Source organism: Erpetoichthys calabaricus, chromosome 15 (assembly GCF_900747795.2).
Source record: "Erpetoichthys calabaricus chromosome 15, fErpCal1.3, whole genome shotgun sequence".
NCBI lineage: Eukaryota > Metazoa > Chordata > Cladistia > Polypteriformes > Polypteridae > Erpetoichthys > Erpetoichthys calabaricus.
The window spans coordinates 28,312,140-28,333,103 of NC_041408.2; the positions used below are offsets into that span (position 1 = coordinate 28,312,140).

At 38.7% G+C, this 20,964-nt stretch overlaps 1 protein-coding gene across 1 annotated transcript in view; it reads left to right on the forward strand.

Annotated features, from left to right (window-relative positions):
* Positions 1-19,371, forward strand: part of LOC114644474 (CB1 cannabinoid receptor-interacting protein 1) — a 43,052-nt gene extending 23,681 nt beyond the window's left edge. The window contains exon 3 of the mRNA XM_028792569.2: positions 18,606-19,371. Coding sequence (XP_028648402.1) covers positions 18,606-18,770 — 165 coding nt within the window. The 3' untranslated portion in view covers positions 18,771-19,371. The remainder of the gene's footprint in view (positions 1-18,605) is intronic.
* Positions 19,372-20,964: the final 1,593 nt, after the last annotated feature.

Sequence of the window (20,964 nt, forward strand, 5' to 3'; positions counted from 1 at the left end):
CCTCCTGCCTCCCTTCTCCTTTACTCTGCACACAACAGACCTCCAGTATAATGCCAGCTCTTGCCATCTACAGAAGTTCTCAGACGAATCCTCCATCATTGGTTACATTGATAAAGAAGATGAGTTAGAATGCAGAAAGCTGGAGGAGACAAAAGCATTAGTGGTGGATTCATCATCATCCAGGGGTAAGAAGTGAAGGTGGTGAAAAATATACAGTGCCCTCCATAATGTTTGGAACATTGATCACAAAATTTAAATCCAGTATAGCATACCTTCCATATGCTGAAGGGAAATCTTAAGAGGACAAGCTCCCAAAACAAGCAGGAGCTGAAGATGGCTGCATTAGAGGCTTGGCAGAGCATCACCAGAGAAGATGCTCAGCACCTGGTTATGTCTATGGATTGCAGAATTCAAGTAGTCATTACATGAAAGGGATATGCGACGAAGAACTAAATATGACGGCTTTAATAGACCTGCCATTGCTGTGTCCCAAACATTATGGTGCCCTGAAACAGGAGGACAGTGTAAAAAAGTATTGTCATTTCTATATGGTATGACTGAAACGCATGCAAATACACTTAAATGAAAGTCTGTAATATGCACTTTACTCACGTCTGAATTGTTTGATTTGTAATTTTAAACTGTGGAGCAGAGGAGTAAATTAAAGAAAAATGTGTCTTTTTCCCAAACATTATGGAGGGCACTATAAGTACCTGGGGTCCATACGAACAATAGACTGTGCGGGTCTGACAACACAATGGCACGTAAAGAAGGGTCAAAGTAGTCTTTTTTCTGAGCAGACTCATGTCTTTTGATGTGTCCAGTGAGCTACTGGAAATGCTGTACCAGTCCCTTGTAGCCAATGTGTTATTTTACTGTGTGGTCTACTGGGGAAGGAATTTGTGTTCAGGTGATGAAAATGCCTGACCAAACCTCTTAGAAAAGCCATCTTGATCACAGGACTGACCCTGTAGCTGAAGGTGATTGTGGAAAAGAGGATGGTGGCAAAATGGGATGACATCATGATCAAATCTGCCCATCCCTTCCAGCGTTGATTCATGGAGTACTTTCAGCCACAGGCTCATTTCCCCATGGTGCAATAAGAAGCACCTCTGGGGACCTTTATTGACTGCTGCTGTTAGACAGATCATTTCTTCCCATGAACATCCATTTTCCACTCACCCAGAAGTCATAAGAAGATAGTACAGACTCTGCCTACTACAGTTATTTTAGCATAACATTTACTGTATTACATGTTTTTATTCTATTGTCATATATTTTAAGTCAATATCTGTTCATTCTATGTTTTTGCTGTGGCATACGTTTGAATTTCCCCTCGGGGATTAATAAAGTGTATCTAATCTAATCTACATAGCAAAGTAGACCTGATTTTTTTGGATCTAATCAATCACTTTTTTAATGCAGTTTTTTAAAGCACCAACAAGTGAGGAAGCTTGTCAAGATATATCATTCTGTAATAATCAGGATAGGATTCAGGGAATAGATGTATTTGAATCATTAGTGACCATAATATAATAAATTTCACAATGTTACTGCAGACTTCACATTCATAAACTATAACAGTTTATTAAACCTGTATTTAACTGTTAGTAATACAAATTCCAAGCAGATACAGAAAAACATAAGTAAAATAAAATTGAATAAGCTTTTAAGTGTGAAGAGTGTTGAAGAGACGTGCGGTGTGTATAAACGTGTTTTATATAAAATGCAGCACAACTTTATCCCAACATTTCGAAGCAGTATGAAATTAATGAGAATTCCATGGTGGAAAAATAAGGAGCTAAAAAGTCAGTAGCACTTTATAATAACTTTCATTAATAAAGCATTAACAAGCATTATGTAATGTTTAACAGATCATTAGTTCATGTTAATTCAAATAGTTATAAATGTTATTAAATGATAATTCATACATTAGGTACTGTACTTTTAAACATTTAAAAATAATGTAACAAATGGTTAGTAAGGTATTTATTACCGTTTGATAGCATATTACTCATGTGGACACTGCATTCACTAATGTGTAGCTGATTAGGGACAAATATCTTTAAATATTAGTTACAAATGCTGTATATATCATATGCAAGTTTGTGGTTCATGAGTTATACAATTTGAAAAACTGGGTATTTAATGGTCTGGCTTGCTTGTAACGCTGCAAGAATTTTTGCCAGCTTTCACACCTTGCATGTTTTCACATCAGTTATTCATGAATAGTAGATGTTTTAAACAATATTTCCATTGTAATCTTTTCGTTAGTTGTGGAGGTTTTTTCAGTACCTAATCTAAAGTTGCAACTATTCATTTATTATAAAGGTGTGTACATGGGTAATTGATGCATTAATAGGCACTGGGCTGCAGCATGACCAGGGGCCTCATGTATAAATGGTGCGTACGCACAAAAATGTTGTGTAAGCCTGTTTCCACGCTCACATCGCGATGTATAAAACCTAAACTTGGCGTAAAGCCATTCACATTTTCACGCTAGCTAAATCCTTGGCGTACGCAAGTTCTCCACTCAGTTTTGCAAACTGGCGGCACCCAGCATCAAAGCAGTGCTTTTGTTCCAGTGTGATTTCCCTTTCTTTTTTAGATCCACATCCCTGACGCGGCTTTATCAAATACATTTAAATTAACTGCATATTGTTTATTAGTTTAAGACATCAGATTGTAATTAACATGTAACAATATAATGGTCCATGGAATGGCCAAACTATTCCAAATACCATAGCTGCTTTAGTGTTGTCACTCTCACTGCACCTTGTTCTTATTCTTTCAGCTGCTCCCATTAAGGATTGCCACAGCGGATCATCTTTTTCCATATTACTCTCACTGCACCACTAGGAGTATTTATATCACTGTATCTGAATGTGGAATCACAGCTCTACAGCAGCTGATTGGAAAGAGAATTATCGGTATATAGCGTCAAGCATGCGCTGCCTCAGCAATGCTGCCTATTTGAACTGCTCTCATATGACAAACGCTTCAGAGCCTTTCCTGTACTGACCTCCCGGTTCAGAAACAGTTTCATCCCAAGAACTATAAACACACTCAATCAGTCCATCAAGTGCTCCTTGTAGAACTGATTGTACTTATAAATACAATTACCTCATTTTAAACTTGCGATACAGTTATAATATTGCAGAACCTGAGCCACTTTATAGAGCTCGTATTTACCTACGACAATATCATTTTTAAGATGAAATGCAGCAAAATATGTTTATTACATTATACAGATAAAATGCTAACATCATTTAAATAATCTATATTGTTAATAATTGAACATGTGAGGACACGGTGGCGCAGCGCTAGCGGTGATCTGGTGCCCCGTTCAGGGATTGTTCCTGCCTCGCTTTGTATTCTTGCTGGGACCGACGTGACGCTGGAAGGATAGATGGATAGAATAATTAAACACATACTATGAAGATATTTCAATGTTCCTTAAAAGTTTAGAAGAATTGGCGTTCTAAGCTTACAGATGGCTTAACGTCTATTACAGAGCTGATTGTGTGGCGATTGGGTATTTGGAGAAAGACAAGGAAGGACAGGAATTGGGGGTTAGTACGTTTGAAAGAGACAGTACTGCTGCAATAAATTATTTCATCGAAGGTCACGCATGAAGCAGCAAGCATCTTGCGTGAGGCAGGAACAATCTCTGGATTGCAGTTCATCAATATCACTGTTTCCCATGTTTAATAACATGCTTTAACTCCTACCATCATGAAAATGATATCAAGTTTACATCTCAGTATTTTAATTATTCAGAGAGGTGTAATATCATGAATGTAATTCTGTGTCCTGTCGGAGGAAGAAAAAGCCAGTTTAAGAATCACATAGTGATTCACACACATAGAGCACATAGAAGAACAAATACATTTAACGTGCTGCTTTAGTTATGATGGTATTTGAGAAACTAGTAAATTAAACAATTTAAAGATGAAGTTTATGATGTTCTACTTTAATGACAAAATAAACTACGTGACTAAAGTGGAAATTTCGAGATTAAAGTTGACATTTCAAGCTTTTTTCCCCACTGTGTCCCTATTTTTTTCTTTTCTCTGTACCCTAAAAAGCTTTCATATGACACTCAGACGGTGGGCTACGACACGCCTTTTCATGACGACTTTGATATCTGACAACTTCTTTTTTTATTTCGGGCACTGTGTGACTTTGTGAACTTGAGCTTTCGAATTTCTCCAACACTGTCACTCGATCAACTTCCTTGTGTTGTTTATACCACTGTTAAAGCCAACAAATATTATGTTTTTCCTTGCTTCCTCTTGGTCTTCTCTGAAATTCTTCTATTTTCCCCCGTGCTTTTGCCATTGCCTTTTCACAGAATGCTGGGCTATTTATATTGATTTGCATATTCAAAGAGGTGTAATTCTGGGAGGAGTTGGGGCGGGACAGCAGGCACGTACACATGCGTTACTTTTCATGCTGACCGGGATTTATGTAGCAGAAGAACGTGGAAGTTGGCATATGCACAGATTTATGCATCTGGATTTTTTTGTGCGTACGCACATTTACGCTTTTGTCCGTACACCATGTTTTAGTGTGAGTACTAGTGAGTTCTATGCACGGCGTTATGCATGAGGCCCCAGGTCTGCACCCTGCTGAAGAAAGCAACAAGGAGTAGGTAGTTGAACAGCTTAGTTTTATCCTTGTAACCGATATTAACTCAACTCAGGAACAACTCAGTTTGATTAAATTACAGATTTGTAATACAGTACATTCTAAAACAAATTATATCCCTATTTCATCATAAAGAAATAGTAGTGCTAAGACTTTGTTATAAAAAAAAACCTTTAGATTACTTATATAGGTCTGACAAATATCAGATTTTATATTATTCATGTTACTTCTACAGAAATCATAACAGACCTCTAAAAAAGTTTCATTTCCGAATATAGTTAACAATAATATAGGTATGAGAAACTAACAACAAATGCCCATAGTTTTTCATGCCTGTTCTAAGCTAATGGAATTATGTCACTAAATCTCACAAGACATAGATGTTAAATGCTTCCTATTACCTATTAATGCATCAATTACCAATTTACGCACCTTTATAATGCACAAAGAGTTGGAACTTTAGATTGGATACTATAAAAACATTTACAAGTAATGAATAAATGGTTCATAAAAATTCATAAATGATTACAATGGACAAATTGTTTAAAACATGTACAATTCATGAATAACTGATTTGAAAATATGCAAAGTGTGAAAGCTGGTAAAAATTCTTGCAGTGTCACAAGAAGGCCAGAATATTAAATAACCAGTTTTACAGACTGTACAATACATGGACCACACACTTGCATATGATAAATAAAATGTGTAACTAATATTTAAAGATATTTGTTCCTAATCAGCTAGACATTAGTGAATGCAGTGTCAACATCAGTAATGTGCTAACAAACAGTAAAAATGCCTTACTAACCAGTTGTTAAATCATTTTTAAATGTTTAAAAGTACATTGCCTAATGTATGAATTATCATTTAATAACATTTATAACTATTTGAATGAGCATGAACTCATGATCTGTTAAACATTAGGGTTTGTTAATGAAAGTTATAATAAAGTACTACCAGAAAGTCGTTATAAAGGAACAAAGCTGTATGAAGCCATATCGTGCAACTTCTAGTCGTAGGCTATGTCAAGGTTGCCAACTGTGTTGCTAATGTCATAGCCAGACCGTGACTAATTATGTAACTGCACTTTCTAGCACAGTCATTCTAACCCCATTTTCTGACAACTAATAGCCTGTTGCATGACTGAACCCTGACTGTATGAATGGCACATAAAGTTCAGCTGCAATCTCTATCCTTTCCTTTTCCTTTTTTTTTTTTTTTTTGTTCTGTAACATAAAACATGAGACATCAGACAGGCCAGCTTCTGTTCAGTTTCGTGAGGTCCAAAACACCCACAATCCTTTTTCCTTGTCTCTGCATTACTCTACATGGGCATTCATGTGTTCTCAGCTCTCATGTTCACTGAGTCCACCCCTACGAATAAACACAAAGTCAAATGTGTTTGAGTTTGTCAGGGCAAGTTGCAAACTAGTTGGAGTAAGCTGCTGGGCATATCAGACTAGGTGACTTGTTTTCACCGGAGCAGACAACCGAATGCCTCCAACTCATGAAGATTACAGTATGTAAATGAAGGCTACAACTTAAAATCACTGGAAAAGTCATGTAACGTGACACAGCCTTAGGGTGTATAAGGCTAGTAACTCAAAGCACTAACAGTAGGGCATATAACAGCATAAGAGCAACAGTTAAAAAGGATATTAGGAAAGCTAAATGGCTGTTGGAAAGAAATATTGCAGAAAAGGAGATTCAATATTTTAGAAGTAAAAGAACAGTGTTATGTACTGTATGGATCTGTATTTTCCCAGTATGTTTTATAGTTATTTTTAAATTATTACATTTTGTAAATTTAATGTATTTCCTGTTACATATGTATTTAGGTAAGCCATGATTAAATAAAATTCTTTTCAGTGCACTTTGTGGGTGGAGCCCCAGGAGGCGTGGCCACCCTAATGTCACTGTTGCTGGGTGCTTCCTCTACGCTTTGTGTGGAGGCTCAAGTAAGAAGCCCAGCCAGTGGATCATTGTGAGCTGTCTGTTGGAATTAGGTAAATATTTTCTTTGAATTCTTCCTCTGCAATTTTCTACACTGCGGTGTGCTAGATTGATAACATCACTTCAAATGAGGCCCACTGATTCAACATCCTAATTAAAAGGGCAAGATCAGTTATGGGATCCACTCTGGACCCCCTAGAGGTTGTAGCGAAGACAATTTTAAAAAAATTAAGGGCCATTATGAACAATGTTGCACATCCTCTCTCTGATACACCAAAACTGAGAACTTTCAGCCAACAAATTATTCAGCAAAAGTGGGCTCCTTCATGCCAACAGTGATACACCTGCATAATGCCTTGCTGTAACTGGAACTGTCAAGTCAGAAGTTTTCTTTCTTTCTCTTTCTTTCTTTCCATATTGTGTGTGCGTGCGTATTTATTTATTTATGGAGCTTCTGTAAAAAGCCAGATTTCACTATGGGGACAAGTAAAGCTCTATCTATCTATAATAAGTAGCAAGATGTGCAAGTTCACACATCAGTTGCATCTCCAAAAACTCAAAACAATGAGATGCTGGTGCTGGTCTGGCTTGACTGGCATTAGATCATTGTAATACCTTCTCATATCCTCATCATCATCATCATCTTCATCTTCTGACAAAATACAGCAATATAGAGTAAGCTAGGTGGCTTTGGCAGTTGTTAGGTTGGAGTCAGTGAGGTCACAACCCCAACATTAATCACACAACAGGTTGAAAGGTCAGCCATCAGAGCACCCCTTCATCTGAGTTAGCAGATAGATAACTACATTTTGGGTCTTAGCATCTGCCTCTTTAATTCCTTCTTATTGTATTATCTGGTTTTTGCTTCTGCTCTAAGATTTTTTTACCTTTATTTTTTATTCAAGTCTTAGTACTTTTGCTGAAGATTCTTTTGCTGGTATAATATTACTACATTTTATTTATGTCTCCTGTCCCAATCTCTCTCATAAAATATTCCTGTGCTTCTTACACTACAATAAAAACACATAAGTCTTTAGGATGTGGAATTATGAACTAAATACCCAGGGCATAAAACACGTGCGAAGGAAAGAAATGTAAGCTCCATATAGTCAGTGAAATGCCATGATTCAAACATTATTGTTTGTGTATCAGCTGTGCTGATCATGTACCACCGAGACATCTCACGCTATATTCACATTACAGGCTTCATTGTTCAATTCTGATTTTTTGCTCAGACTGGATTTTTCTTCATTGATGGTCCACATTCACAAGAATAAGTCACCTGTATCTAATTGCAATGTGAACGCATTGCAACACACAGGCACACATTGATACATTTGAGTCCTCTGCGTCACCAAAAACAAAACATGTCATATTTGTGAGACAACTCAAGTTCAATGCTGCACTCCATATACTGTACCTTGGAAGTCAGATATCAGAATTGGGAATGACATCACATCTGAGGTGCCCATGCTTCAGTAAAATATTCAAAAAAGTAATACGGACACTTTCAGGAAATCCTTTGTTGTGTTTGCTCTTTCGGAATACAGACAACTACTGAACATCGCATTACATGGTATTTTATGCATCGAAACACTACAACAATATGTCCACAGATAGGGATTGGGCAGTGCTGTGTGTGTCACTGATTTAATGAGACACAAATAGACAAATATTCTAAAGAAGCTTATAATACAACAGCTTTCACTCAAGTTTGCAGTGTGTGTGGCCATTTTGGATTGATGTTAGGATCTGGATTTGGACAAACAGATCAGCCCCGGGTTACTGAATAGGAAATCTGACTTGTTGAGGGTATTCCAGTTGAAAATTCTGACTAGGTACTTGGCCTCCCAGTTCAAATGGAACACACCATTAAAATCAACAAAATCGATGTGCTAGCATCTAGGGTACCATCGCATTTTGCTCCAGAGGATGGCAAACGATTTGTTAGCTGTACATTATTAGGTCAAGAAGGTGAGAAAAAGCTAGATGGCTAGTTTTACCAAGAAATATGTGGGTAAAAAAAGGAGTCAGAAATTGTGGGAACGTAACTGTTGTCACAGCTGTAGCTCCCCCTCGTTGTTGTTATACCACATTACCAGTGCTGGCTGATGATGACAACACTCAGCCCAGGTGTATAGGCAAACACACACATGAATTCCGATGTGACTGTAACCATTCATGTTGCATGGCCACAAATCGGATTTAGGACCACATATGACAGTGACTCAAATCTGATTTGAAAAGATTGAATTTCCGTGTCCACACATACCTGAAAACATCAGATTTGTGTTACATTGTGGTAAAATATCAGATTTGAGTCACTTCAGCCTGGTAATGTGAACATAAATATCTGGGAGTGCAGCTGGATGATAAATTAGACTGGACTGCCAATACTGATGCGCTGTGCAAGAAAGGACAGAGCCGGTTATACTTCCTTAGAAGGCTGGTGTCCTTCAACATCTGCAATAAGATGCTGCAGATGTTCTATCAGACGGTTGTGGCGAGCGCCCTCTTCTACGCGGTGGTGTGCTGGGGAGGCAGCATTAAGAAGAAGGACGCCTCACGCCTGGACAAACTGGTGAGGAAGGCAGGCTCTATTGTTGGCATGGAGCTGGACAGTTTAACATCTGTGGCAGAGCGACGGGCGCTCAGCAGGCTCCTATCAATTATGGAGAATCCACTGCATCCACTGAACAGTATCATCTCCAGACAGAGGAGCAGCTTCAGCGACAGACTGCTGTCACTGTCCTGCTCCACTGACAGATTGAGGAGATCGTTCCTCCCCCAAACTATGCGACTCTTCAATTCCACCCGGGGGGGGTAAACGTTAACATTTAACATTATACAAAGTTATTGTCTGTTTTCTGCGGTGGGTTGGCACCCTGCCCAGGATTGGTTCGTGCCCTGTGTTGGCTGGGATTGGCTCCAGCAGACCCCCGTGACCCTGTGTTCGGATTCAGCGGGTTGGAAAATGGATGGATGGATGGATATTGTCTGTTTTTCACCTGCATTATTATCATTCTTTAATTTAATATTATTTATTGTATCAGTATGCTGCTACTGGAAAATGTGAATTTCCCATTGGGATTAATAAAGTATCTATCTCTCTATCTCTCTCTATCTCTATTTGTGACAGAGGCTCTGGTGTTGATATCAAAAATTATCAAAGGGACATTTGGACCCTTGTTATTTGTCTTCACTTACTGAAATATAAATAACAAAAAGATTTTACTTTTAAGAAAATTAAATGAGGCATGGAAGTTCACAGCTAGAATAAAATCTATTAGAAGAAGGACTGAAACTTATTCCTGTGTATGAAGATTGAAGTATGTCAGTCACTGCTTTAATCAGAGCTGCCTCTCTGCTACGGGGTGTCTAGGGAGGAGAGCTGATAGATATTTTTTCTTCATGTTGAAAGTAATAATGTAGGACTAATTATAGAAAGCTGTATTTTTTCTAGGATTTTTTTCAAAGGAAAAGGCAGAATTAAAAATCCTATTCTGATAAACGTAGTGTTTTCTATGGTAATAGACAGCACCTGATGAAACTGAGGCGTTTGTTGTAGTTAATGACAGAGTAAGGATTTATTTATTTATTTATTTATTTATTTGTCAGCAGTGTATTTAAATTCCTTCCTGTATCACTTCCAGGTGTGTATTTGCTCCAGGGTCCCCATTCTACAGCCGCCTGATAAGCGCCATCTTAACAGCATTATAGGACCCCGGGCAAAGCAGTGCACTGGGGCCCCTACCTACACAACCTCTCAGCAAGTCACAACATACATAGATTAGCATTGGACCCCTATGCTCGTGGAGCCCCAGGCAACTGCCCAGCTTGCCTATGCATTAAGACGGCCCTGTGTCTGATGTCCTAAAAGTGTCTTAGCCTTCTATACACCTTAACATGTTATTTCAATGCTGCCTTTAAAACCAGGGTGGAAGCACAAGCTCATATGCTTCTGACATGTATTGGGTGCCTTCTCAGTCTGCCATTAACTCCTTTACCTCTCTTTCGCTGTGATTTTGGTGCCCCATCTGTCACCCTGCAAACACCTAAGATATAATGCAGGTAGACCTTCACTATTTCTACATCATTGAGACCTGAGGAGGGCTGGATTATTGAAAATGCCATATCACAAGGACCACCTCTAAAAATTACCATAACACCTCATCATACATCCATCCATCCATTGTCCAACCCGCTGAATCCGAACACAGGGTCACGGGGGTCTGCTGGAGCCAATCCCAGCCAACACAGGGCACAAGGCAGGAACCAATCCCGGGCAGGGTGCCAACCCACCACAGGACATACACAAACACACACTAGGGCCAATTTAGAATCGCCAATCCACCTAACCAGCATGTCTTTGGACTGTGGGAGAAAACAGGAGCGCCCGGAGGAAACCCACACAGACGCGGGGAGAACATGCAAACTCCACGCAGGGAGGACCCGGGAAGCGAACCCAGGTCCCCAGGTCTCCTAACTGCGAGGCAGCAGCGCTACCCACTGCACCACCGTGCCGCCCACCTTATCATATAGTGCTATGTAAAAGTTTGGGCACCTCTGATAAAATCACTATCAATTTATAAGCTTTTGAGGCAGCAACTTCATTTTAACATATGTTTCACCTTATGGAAACAGCGACATTTCAGTAGTGAAATATTTTTTATTGGGCCAACAGAACCAATTTAATGTGCAATTAAACAAAAATAGGCATGTGGATAAATTTGGGTGCCCCAAATGAATAATCTCATCAATATTTAGTAGAGCCTCAGTTTGCCGAAATAACAGCCTATAGCCACTGACAAGTCCCTGAATTCCGGCTGGTGGTATTTTGGACCACTCTTCCATACAAAATGCCTCCAGTTCAGTCAGATTTGATGGCTTCCGAGTGTGGACAGCCTGCTTCAAATCAATCCATACATTTTCAATGATGTTCAGGTCTGGGGACTGGGATGGCCATTCTAGAACATTGTACTTGTGCCTCTGCATGAATTCCTTGGTAGATTTTGAACAGAGCTTTGGATTATTGCCATTTTATTATTATTATTTTTTATCTTTTATTGGTTTTATTTATTAAAAGCGTGTAACATTCCATACAATCAAGTCAAACTTAACAAAACTAAATTCAACCCCCACCCATGAGAAAGAGAGGAAGGCCAACAGCCAGAGTAAAATGTTTGAGAGTAGTAAAGAGAGAAAGGAGTCTTTTCCCCGAATATAAATGCTTATTCTAAAATGTTATTGATTAGATCCTGACAGGTTTTTAAAAAAGGTTTGAACAGATCCTCTAAGTGCGAATTTGACTTTTTCCAATTTCAAATAGTACATAACATCAGTTACCCAATGACTTAGTAGAGGTGGGTTAGGATTCTTCCAGTTGAGCAAGATAAGTCTATGTGCTGGTAGTGAAGTAAAGGTAATTGCAGTTTGTTTGTCCTTCTTGTTTCCTTAAGAGGCAGTAGCTCTCTGGAAATGTGTTCTTTTCAATTGCGGCGTTTTAATTAACCTGAATTTAAATAATTATAAATAAAAAAGGTATTATCCCCCCCGCATGCAATATGACGGTTAAAAGATTACACGAGAAGTAAAAAGGATAATTTAACTCTTTACTGTTGGGTTCACACAGTATTAGACGGGAAGCTTATGACAGACATATCAAGCAATGTGGGTATCTTGACCTACGCAGTCTGCCATCTTTCGTCACCACGCTGAAAGGATTTTCACCGGATGGAAGACATAATCTTCCGCCCGGCCTCGGATGGAAGACATAATCTTCCGCCCGGTAGCTTCAAAGTGTGTTGGCCATAGGTCCATCCTTATATTGTGGTTGCTCCATGCACAGGCTCTTGGCTCCGGATCCAAACAAGGACAGGAAAGGACTCAAACCCCACCTTCAAAAATACAAGAACAGCACAATGCCTACATACAGTTCTCATTCTCCCAACAAGGAAAGAGGATAGTGTGCTGACAGAAGACAGAAATATACTAGTCTGTCTTTAGGCTGACTATTCAATTCTCCAGTTGTCTTTGGCTCTCTAGTTCTGTGCTTGGCTCGGCAATTCTAAATGCTGGTGCTGTGCCCTGTGTACTATACTTGGTCTGCCTGAATGAATGAGTCCATAACAGTGGACACAGAGAACAGTGACATTAAACTTAATAACAAAACATAGTATAACATTTCTCCACTTTAAATCAATCTGGGAGTCCACCAAACACAGCTGTTAGTGGATTAGGAGGGATTGTGACACCAAGGCTATCTGATAGGCATTTGAAAATTTTTGTGCAGAAAGATGTTAATTTGGTACAGGTCCAAAACATATGGTCCAGTGAAGCTGGAGCTCAATTGCAAATGTCGCAGGTTGGATATTGCCCTGGAAACATTATGGACAAGTTTAAACAAGATAGTTGTGCTCGACAACAGACTTTAAGTTGAATAATTGTATGCTTTGCGCATATGGAGCTCGAGCGAATTCTGTGCACAGCTGCCTTACACTCCTTTTCTGAAATGTTGAGTAAGAGATCCCTTTCCCATTGTACTCTGGGATCTATAAAAGGACGGGACTTTAAAATGGTTTTATATATTATAGAAATGTCTGAGTCTTCAAGACTGATCAATATGTCTTCTGGAATAGAAATAGGTGGAAAGTGAGGAAAACTGTACATTTAGCAAAGTTTCTAATTTGGAGATAGTGGAAAAATTGTGGTGATGGGAAACTAAATTTAGTGTATAATTGTTCATAGAATGCAAAGGCATTATTTATGTACAAATCTCTAAATGATTTCATCCCATATATTTTCCAAACATTAAAAACTAAGTTCGAGAGGGTGGAAAAAGGTGGTAATCATGTAGAGGTGCCACAGATTAAATATTCTCTAACTTGAAGTGCTTCCTACGTTGGTTCCATATTCTGAGTGAATGAAGGACAATTGGGTTGTTAGTATATTGAAGATACCTTGTATTTACTGGTGTACAAAGCAAAGAAGTACTGCAGGATTTCATTTCTATTGCAGACCAACCTAGTGTGTGTTCATCTACTTGTGTCAATGTCCAGGTTTTTATAGCATGTATGTTTGCCACCCATTAATAAAATTGAAAATTAGGTAGAGCCATGCTGCCTTCTGATTTAGGTTGTTTTAGGGGTGCCCTTTGGATGCGTGGATATTTCGAGTTCCAAGTAAATTAGATTAAGATTGAATCTAATATAGGGTGGCGCAGTGGGAAGCGCTGCTGCCTCGCAGTTAGGAGACCCAGGTTCACTTCCCGGGTCCTCCCTGCGCAGAGTTTGCATGTTCTCCCCGTGTCTGCGTGGGTTTCCTCCGGGTACTCCGGTTTCCACCCACAGTCCAAAGACATGCAGGTTAGGTGCATTGGCGATTCTAAATTGTCCCTAGTGTGTGCTTGGTGTGTGTGTGTGTGGTTTGTTTCCTGCCTTGCGCCCTGTGTTGGCTGGGTTTGGCTCCAGCAGACCCCCGTGATCCTGTAGTTAGTGTATATAGCGGGTTGGATAGTGGATGGATGGCTGAATCTAATTTAATAACAAATGATTTGTTAATGTACATGGGGATGTTTTGAAATAGAAACAGAAGCTTAGGGAGGATATTCATCTTGATAGTGTTAATTCTCCCTGCTAAAGTAAGATGGAAGGTAGACCACATATGCACGTCTTGTTTAATTTTGTCCATGCAAACAGTAATTTATTTTGAAAAAGAGCTTTATATTTACTTGTGATGTTTACCCCTAGATATTTAAACTGATCTGTAATGATAAAAAGGAAGGTGTCCAATCTAATGTTGTTTGCTAGAGAATTCACTGAAAAAGCACACTTTTGTTCAAATTAATTTTGAGTCCAGATATCTTTTGAAATTCTTCTAGTACAGTTAGGGCTGCAGGCATAGAATTTTGTAGGTCAGATATATACAGTACCATATCATCTGTATATAGTGATGTTTTCTGTTCAAGTCCTTATCTGAAAATCCCCTTTATCTCTGATGCATTTCGAAAGTGAACAGCCAATGGCTCAATGGCGAATGTAAATTGCAGTGGTGACAGTGGGCATCCTTGTCTAGTACCACGTTCTAGGTTGAAGTAGTCTGAAATAATGTTGTTAATACAAACTGAAGCTTCTGGACTGGTTCAATAATTTGATCCATGCACATATGTTCGGGCCAAACCCAAATTTATGCAAAATGGTGAATAGGTAATAAATGTGTGCATCATATTTTTATGGCCAATGATTATATCCCCGTCTGTGTTGGTGATTACTGATATTCCATGGCAAACTTCCTGCTTGCAGATTTGTTGAGCTAAGATCTTATTAACCTTCTCTCTGTGTCCATAGTAATGATGTCATAATTTTAAAATGAATTGTTCTGTTTCTTTTGTTATTAAAAGGTTGAGTTCTGATTGCAAAGCCTGTCTTGCAAAGTACCTGATTTGGAGACCTGGGGTGTTCTTGATCTCTTCTGGTAATTTCACTGATTGACTCTGAGGCCTTCTTGGTTTCAGATTTATTTTTGTGGGAGAGATATGAGATAATCTGGCCTCTTAAAAATGCCTTCAGAGTTTCCCAGAGTATTCCTGCAGAAACCTCTGAGAATGCATTTGTCTCTTAAAAAATCAATTTGCTTAGATATAAATTCTGTACAGTTTTCATCAGCTAATAGCAGGGGGTTAAGACAAGTGAAGATGAGTATGTGGAGCATAGTGATGTGAGCTCCTTGATCAGAGGGTCATGGGTGGAAATAACCATAGCATCATATTTGCAAGATTTGATTGTGGGTAAGAAATTGTTATCTATGAAGAAATAATCAGTTCTTGAGTAACAATGATGTACTGGTGAGAAGAAGGAATATGCTGTTAAGTATGGATTTAGAAATATCCATGGGTCTTCTAAGTTATGATCAATTAAAAACTGTGTGGTTATTTTTGCAGTGTTAGACATTATCACCCCTGTAGCTGAAGACCTATCCAGGTCTGGATTTTAAACACAATTAAAGTCTCTTATAATTATAATTTTGTGAGTGTTCAAGTTATGAATGGATACAAATACATTTTGGATGAAGTCTCTATCATCCACATTGGGTGTGCAGATATTTATCAAAATCATTTTACAATTAAATAAATTTCTCATAACTATCACATATCTCCCTTCAGGATCTGATACTACATCTCATACTACAAATGAAACTGTTGTATGAATTAAGATTCCCACACCTCTAGTTTTCTTTAAATATCTGGAGTGGAATATTTGGCCAGTCCAGTCTCTTTGAAACTGAAACTGATCCTTGCTGATTAAGTGAGTCTCCTGTAAAAATACTATTTTGGCATTTAGAGCTGTTAAGTGAGGGAATACTTCCTTCCTCTTTAATTTTTGATTGAGACCTTTGACATTACAGCTAACATAGTTCACTGAATGGTCATAGAAAGATTGTTTCTGAACTTTTGTAGTCAGTTTATAATCTTAAATTAAGGTTGTACATTATTACATATGATAGCTTTAACCTTAATTTCCAATATTGCCAGAAGTTACCATATATACTGACGTATAAGTTGGGTCTTGAAACCCGAAAAATCAATCATAAAATCAGACCCCGACTTATATTGCCATTCAAAAATGTGAAATTTCATTTTTTTTTTTTTTACATCTTCTTACCTCCTCCAATCTCGCATCAGTTTCTCAGACACATCGAATTTTGTTGCAGCAGCGCAGTTACTAGTTTTTTTCGCTACTTCAATGACTTTTAATTTAAAACCGTCTTCATATTTTCTTCTGATCAAACGCTCCATTTTAAATAAGGGATGCTCTTATGATAAAGGTGTATGAGGGTGTGAGATACAAAAAACACAAATCAGTGCAAACGTTGTTTCAAAATAGTTCGGGTATTACCGTGTGGTCACGTAGGCACAATACATAGAAAAAAAAGGCAGTGTGCTCCATGATTCTCTCTCAGGTGGCCGTTAGCATGTCATAATCTCTTGGACCAATAGTGTGAGTTTTCCGCATTCGACTTATACAACCAACATTATAAAATACCGGAAATTATACGGTAAAATCAAGCCCCAACTTATCCATGGGAGAAGTTATCCACTAGTATATACGGTATGTCTATGAAGCCTATTGTTGTTGTGTTGGCACTTACAATTGTGGGGATAAAACTGAATAGATCAGAAATAGCTTGCTCACTTTCTCTTCTCTCTCAATTTTTTTAGCTCTTTTTCTGCTTCGTCCGGAGAACTAAAAATGTAGAACTTGCCTTGAATGTCCATTCTCAATTTGACAGTATACGAGAGGCTGTATCTAAATTTGGCTTTGCGTAAGCGCCATTTAATGCTGTAAACTGTGGCACATTTGGCAGCTGTTGAAAGTGAAAAATCAGGGACAATGTGAATGTGGCTATTCTCAAATATAATCTCTTGTTTCAGTCTGTGAGGCAACATCAGATTCATTTTAGACTGTAATTCATTGAAATGTACCTCTAGGTTTTGAGGCGTTCGATCCACATATGTGGTAAACTGCTGATTTGAAGTCCTCTCCAATTATTTAAGGGAATAGTTCAGTGGTGAATATCACTGAGTTTGGGCTTTTATGGTTTTCAGGGAGTCCTTCATTTCTGATATTATTTCTTCTATATCCATCTTCCAGCACAGCTAGTCTGTCTCCAAGCACTTTCCATTCAGATTTAGTAACCATTTTGTCGTGAACATTTGCTTAACGTATTCAAGCTGAGCATCAAGTGCTCTAAATTTATTTTCAAACTTATTTGCATTCTCTTGTATTTTTTCCTCAATTTTATTCTAGCATACCTTTAAAGGTTGCCTCAAAGCAATTACTGAAACATTTCCTCAAGCATTTAATATACTGAAACAGCTTCTCATTTGTCATGTTTATGTCCTTTATATATTTCCTTATATCCACTGTGATCTTCTTTATATTGCTCTTTATCTCATTTATATCCTCCCCGAGTGTGGTAGTTATTGTGGTGATCATTGCAAGAATTGTTATCTTTAGCTCGGACTGTTTGATCTGGTCTTCTCCGAGCTCCGTGGGTGGAGTAGCAAGCCCAGTCGGAGTCGGTGCCGCTGGCTCGCAGTGGGTAGTGGACAGCATGGAAACAATGTTCCCTCTAAGCTGAGCGCGTGAGCAATCACTCACACGAATTCAGAGCGTCGCTCATACTTCCCGCGCGATCGCTCATTCCGACGGCGTCGCTCGTACTTATCGCACGATCGCTCACTCCAACCGTCGGAGTTGGTGCTCATAAATTTTTGGCTTAAACAAAATGTTTTTTGCTCACTATATGCTACTCCTTAGAGGGAACATTCCATGGAAAGTAAGGCCATTTTCAGTTTCATTGAACCCTCTGGAATCGATGAGGTCTCCTGGCCCAACTCACTTGCACTTTCACTCCCACTTTCGCTCTCGGCTGGAGGCGATGCTGTGGCCTCAAATCCCAGGAGAACCATTCTTTCACCTATCTAGCTCTTGTCCTCATGTTGAATAATGGCAACTACAGACTCCAAGCAAGCAAGCCAAGTTATCTTATGAAGCAATGAAACCCACCCACCACACCTGTGACATCAATTGTCCCAAACATTATGGTGCCCTGAAATGGGGAGTACATATATAAAAAGCATTGTCATGTCTACATATTGTGGCCAAAATGTATGCAAATGCCCTTAAATGAAATTCTACAATGGGCACTGTCTAAATTGTTTGTAATTTCAAACTGTGGAGCAGAGGGGTAAATCAAAGATAAATAGGTTTTTTCAAACATTATGGAAGATAATATAACAAAGCAAAATATTTGTGCGCAAAAAATATTTATATTTATATTTATGTATTTATTTAAAACATTTTTTCAGTGTATTTTAAGGTATTCATCTTTTTATCAAATGTTAATTAAATGAAAACTGCTTTGAAATAATGAAACAAGTATATCAAATCAAATGCTTCAAATCATGTTTATAGTTTAACTTTTTTAAATTTTTTTTCCAGTTTGATGATGTTGGTGCTTTTGAGACGGTCTGGCAAGTAAAATACTACAACTATCACAAGCGGGACCACTGCCAGTGGGGGAACAGCTTTAGCAGCATTGAATATGAATGCAAACCCAACGAGACTCGTAGCCTGATGTGGATAAACAAGGAGACATTTCACTGAAGATGCCTGAAGAAGAAGGAGATGCAAAAACAAAACTGTGTTTTCTGAGGGCTACTCCGAAAGCACTATGCCTTAAAATAGGCATCGATCCCAACATTTGGTTCTTCAAGGAAAATATTCTTTTGTTGTAGTATGTTTAGTGTTTTCCCAGTCTGAAAAAAAAAAAGATGAGTGGTTTTTGCATTTCAAGTTCAAGATAAAGTGGGTACTGTGATTGAGATCATGCCATTTACCCTTTCAAGTATTTGTGTTGGTGATTTTTGTGCAGTCAAAATATTTTCTACCTCTGATTCCCAAAAGCTTAAGCAAGTTTACAGTAGTTAGATTAAAAACGAGTTTACTTGTTTACACATTAAGTTATTTATTATGACATGTGATCACATTATGTTTTCAGTTGTTTACTTATTTGTGTGTTTTTATTGAAATAATAATATTAATTACATACTCGACAAAGTCATTAAATTACGACAATCTCCTGTATTATTTTAAAATCTTAACACAAAATAGCAGGCACAATTCTATAAATACTTTCTGATTTAATTGAAATTCTTCAATTTACCAATCACGATGCAATAAAGTTCACTAAATTAATCTTTATAAAGTGTCGCGAAGTTTCTCTTTTTATGGAAATCAATGCTGCACAGCATGGTGGTGCAGTGGTTACTGCTAGAATTCAAAATCCTTCGTTCAGATCCCACACTGGTTTGTTGTCTGAGCAGAGTTTGCAAGTTATCTGCATGGGTGTTCTCACACATTTACAAAGATGTGCATATTAGTTGAACTGGGGATTCCCAATTGACCTTAGGTGAGTGTGTGTTGTGAGTGTGAGTGGGCCCTGTGGTGTGCTGTGTCCTTCCAAGGATGTTTACTGCCTTGCACTCTGTGCTACAAGGATAGGCTCCAACCCTTACTCTCTACCACCTTTCAATGGTGTCAGGTACAAGTGACAGACAAAGTACAAAGAAAAGATGGGGTGCCAATCCTACCACCCTATTCATTAACGGAACAACAAAAAAAACAGGTGCTAGACAATGCAAACACATTAGCCTCTGATGGCCCCATGGTAAGGATTTGTCTGGGAGCCTCGTCCTGCAGCCATGTTTATATCATTTGGACTGAAAGGGGCGGGACATCTCAGAGCGATGAGGGCGGGGCCAGATGCAGTCTCAGAGCTTTGGAGTGAAGAGACCAGACTGTCAGCGACAGCTCCCCCTCTTGTCCTGAAGTTGTATCACATACTTGATCTGGGCTGATCCAAAGATTGCGCATGAGAGACAATGGATTAAGTGAGTTTCAAAACATTCAGTTATGAAAATCAGTGAATACAAGAGACATAAGGTCTATTGTTTTTCATTCATGTATTCATTTTTGTTACCCACTTATTAATGAAATTTGTCACTGGTAGTCAGAGGCCATCAAAATAAATGTAATCAGTCTGAACTGCAATAGACACAGCAAATTAACCAACCTGATAATATATCTGTCCCACACTTACAGGGAGGTGTTCGCAAATACCAACACTCTCTGTGGGAGTTTGTGTGATCTCCTTATGTTTCCTTGTGTTTTTCTCTGGTTTTTTTTTTGGTTCCCAAATCAGGTAGCTAATTAACAGGTAGATGGCGTCCCAAGTAAAAATGAATCCATAATTCCAGTGCAGTAACACTAACGGGTATAGGTATGCATTCAAAACAAAAGAAGAATGCTGGATGGTGGAAAGAACTGTCAATTACTCCCTAGTAACCGTGATGACAGTTAATATATAGCTTTTTGTTATATTGAATAATACTGTATATAGCAATCGGAACGTATGTCCGCAAAGGAAAGACTATATCTTCAAAATTTGCTTTCAGCTCCAATGCAGCAATTCTAGTTTAATAAAAGAAAACCTAAAAGTCGCAATCTTCTGTTATCTTGCGAGCATGCACATCGAGATAAATTAACAGTATTGTAGTTAGTGCTGGGTGGCGCAGTGGTAGCGCTGCTGCCTCGCAGGTAGGAGACCCGGGTTCGTTTCCTGGGTCCTCCCTGCGTGGAGTTTGCATGTTCTCCCCGTGTGTGCGTGTCTGTCCGGGCACTCCGGTTTCCTCCCACAGTCCAAAGACATGCAGGTTAGGTGGATTGGCAATTCTGAATTGTCCCTAGTTTGTGTTGGCTGGGATTGGCTCTATCCACCCCCGTGACCTGTGTTCAGATT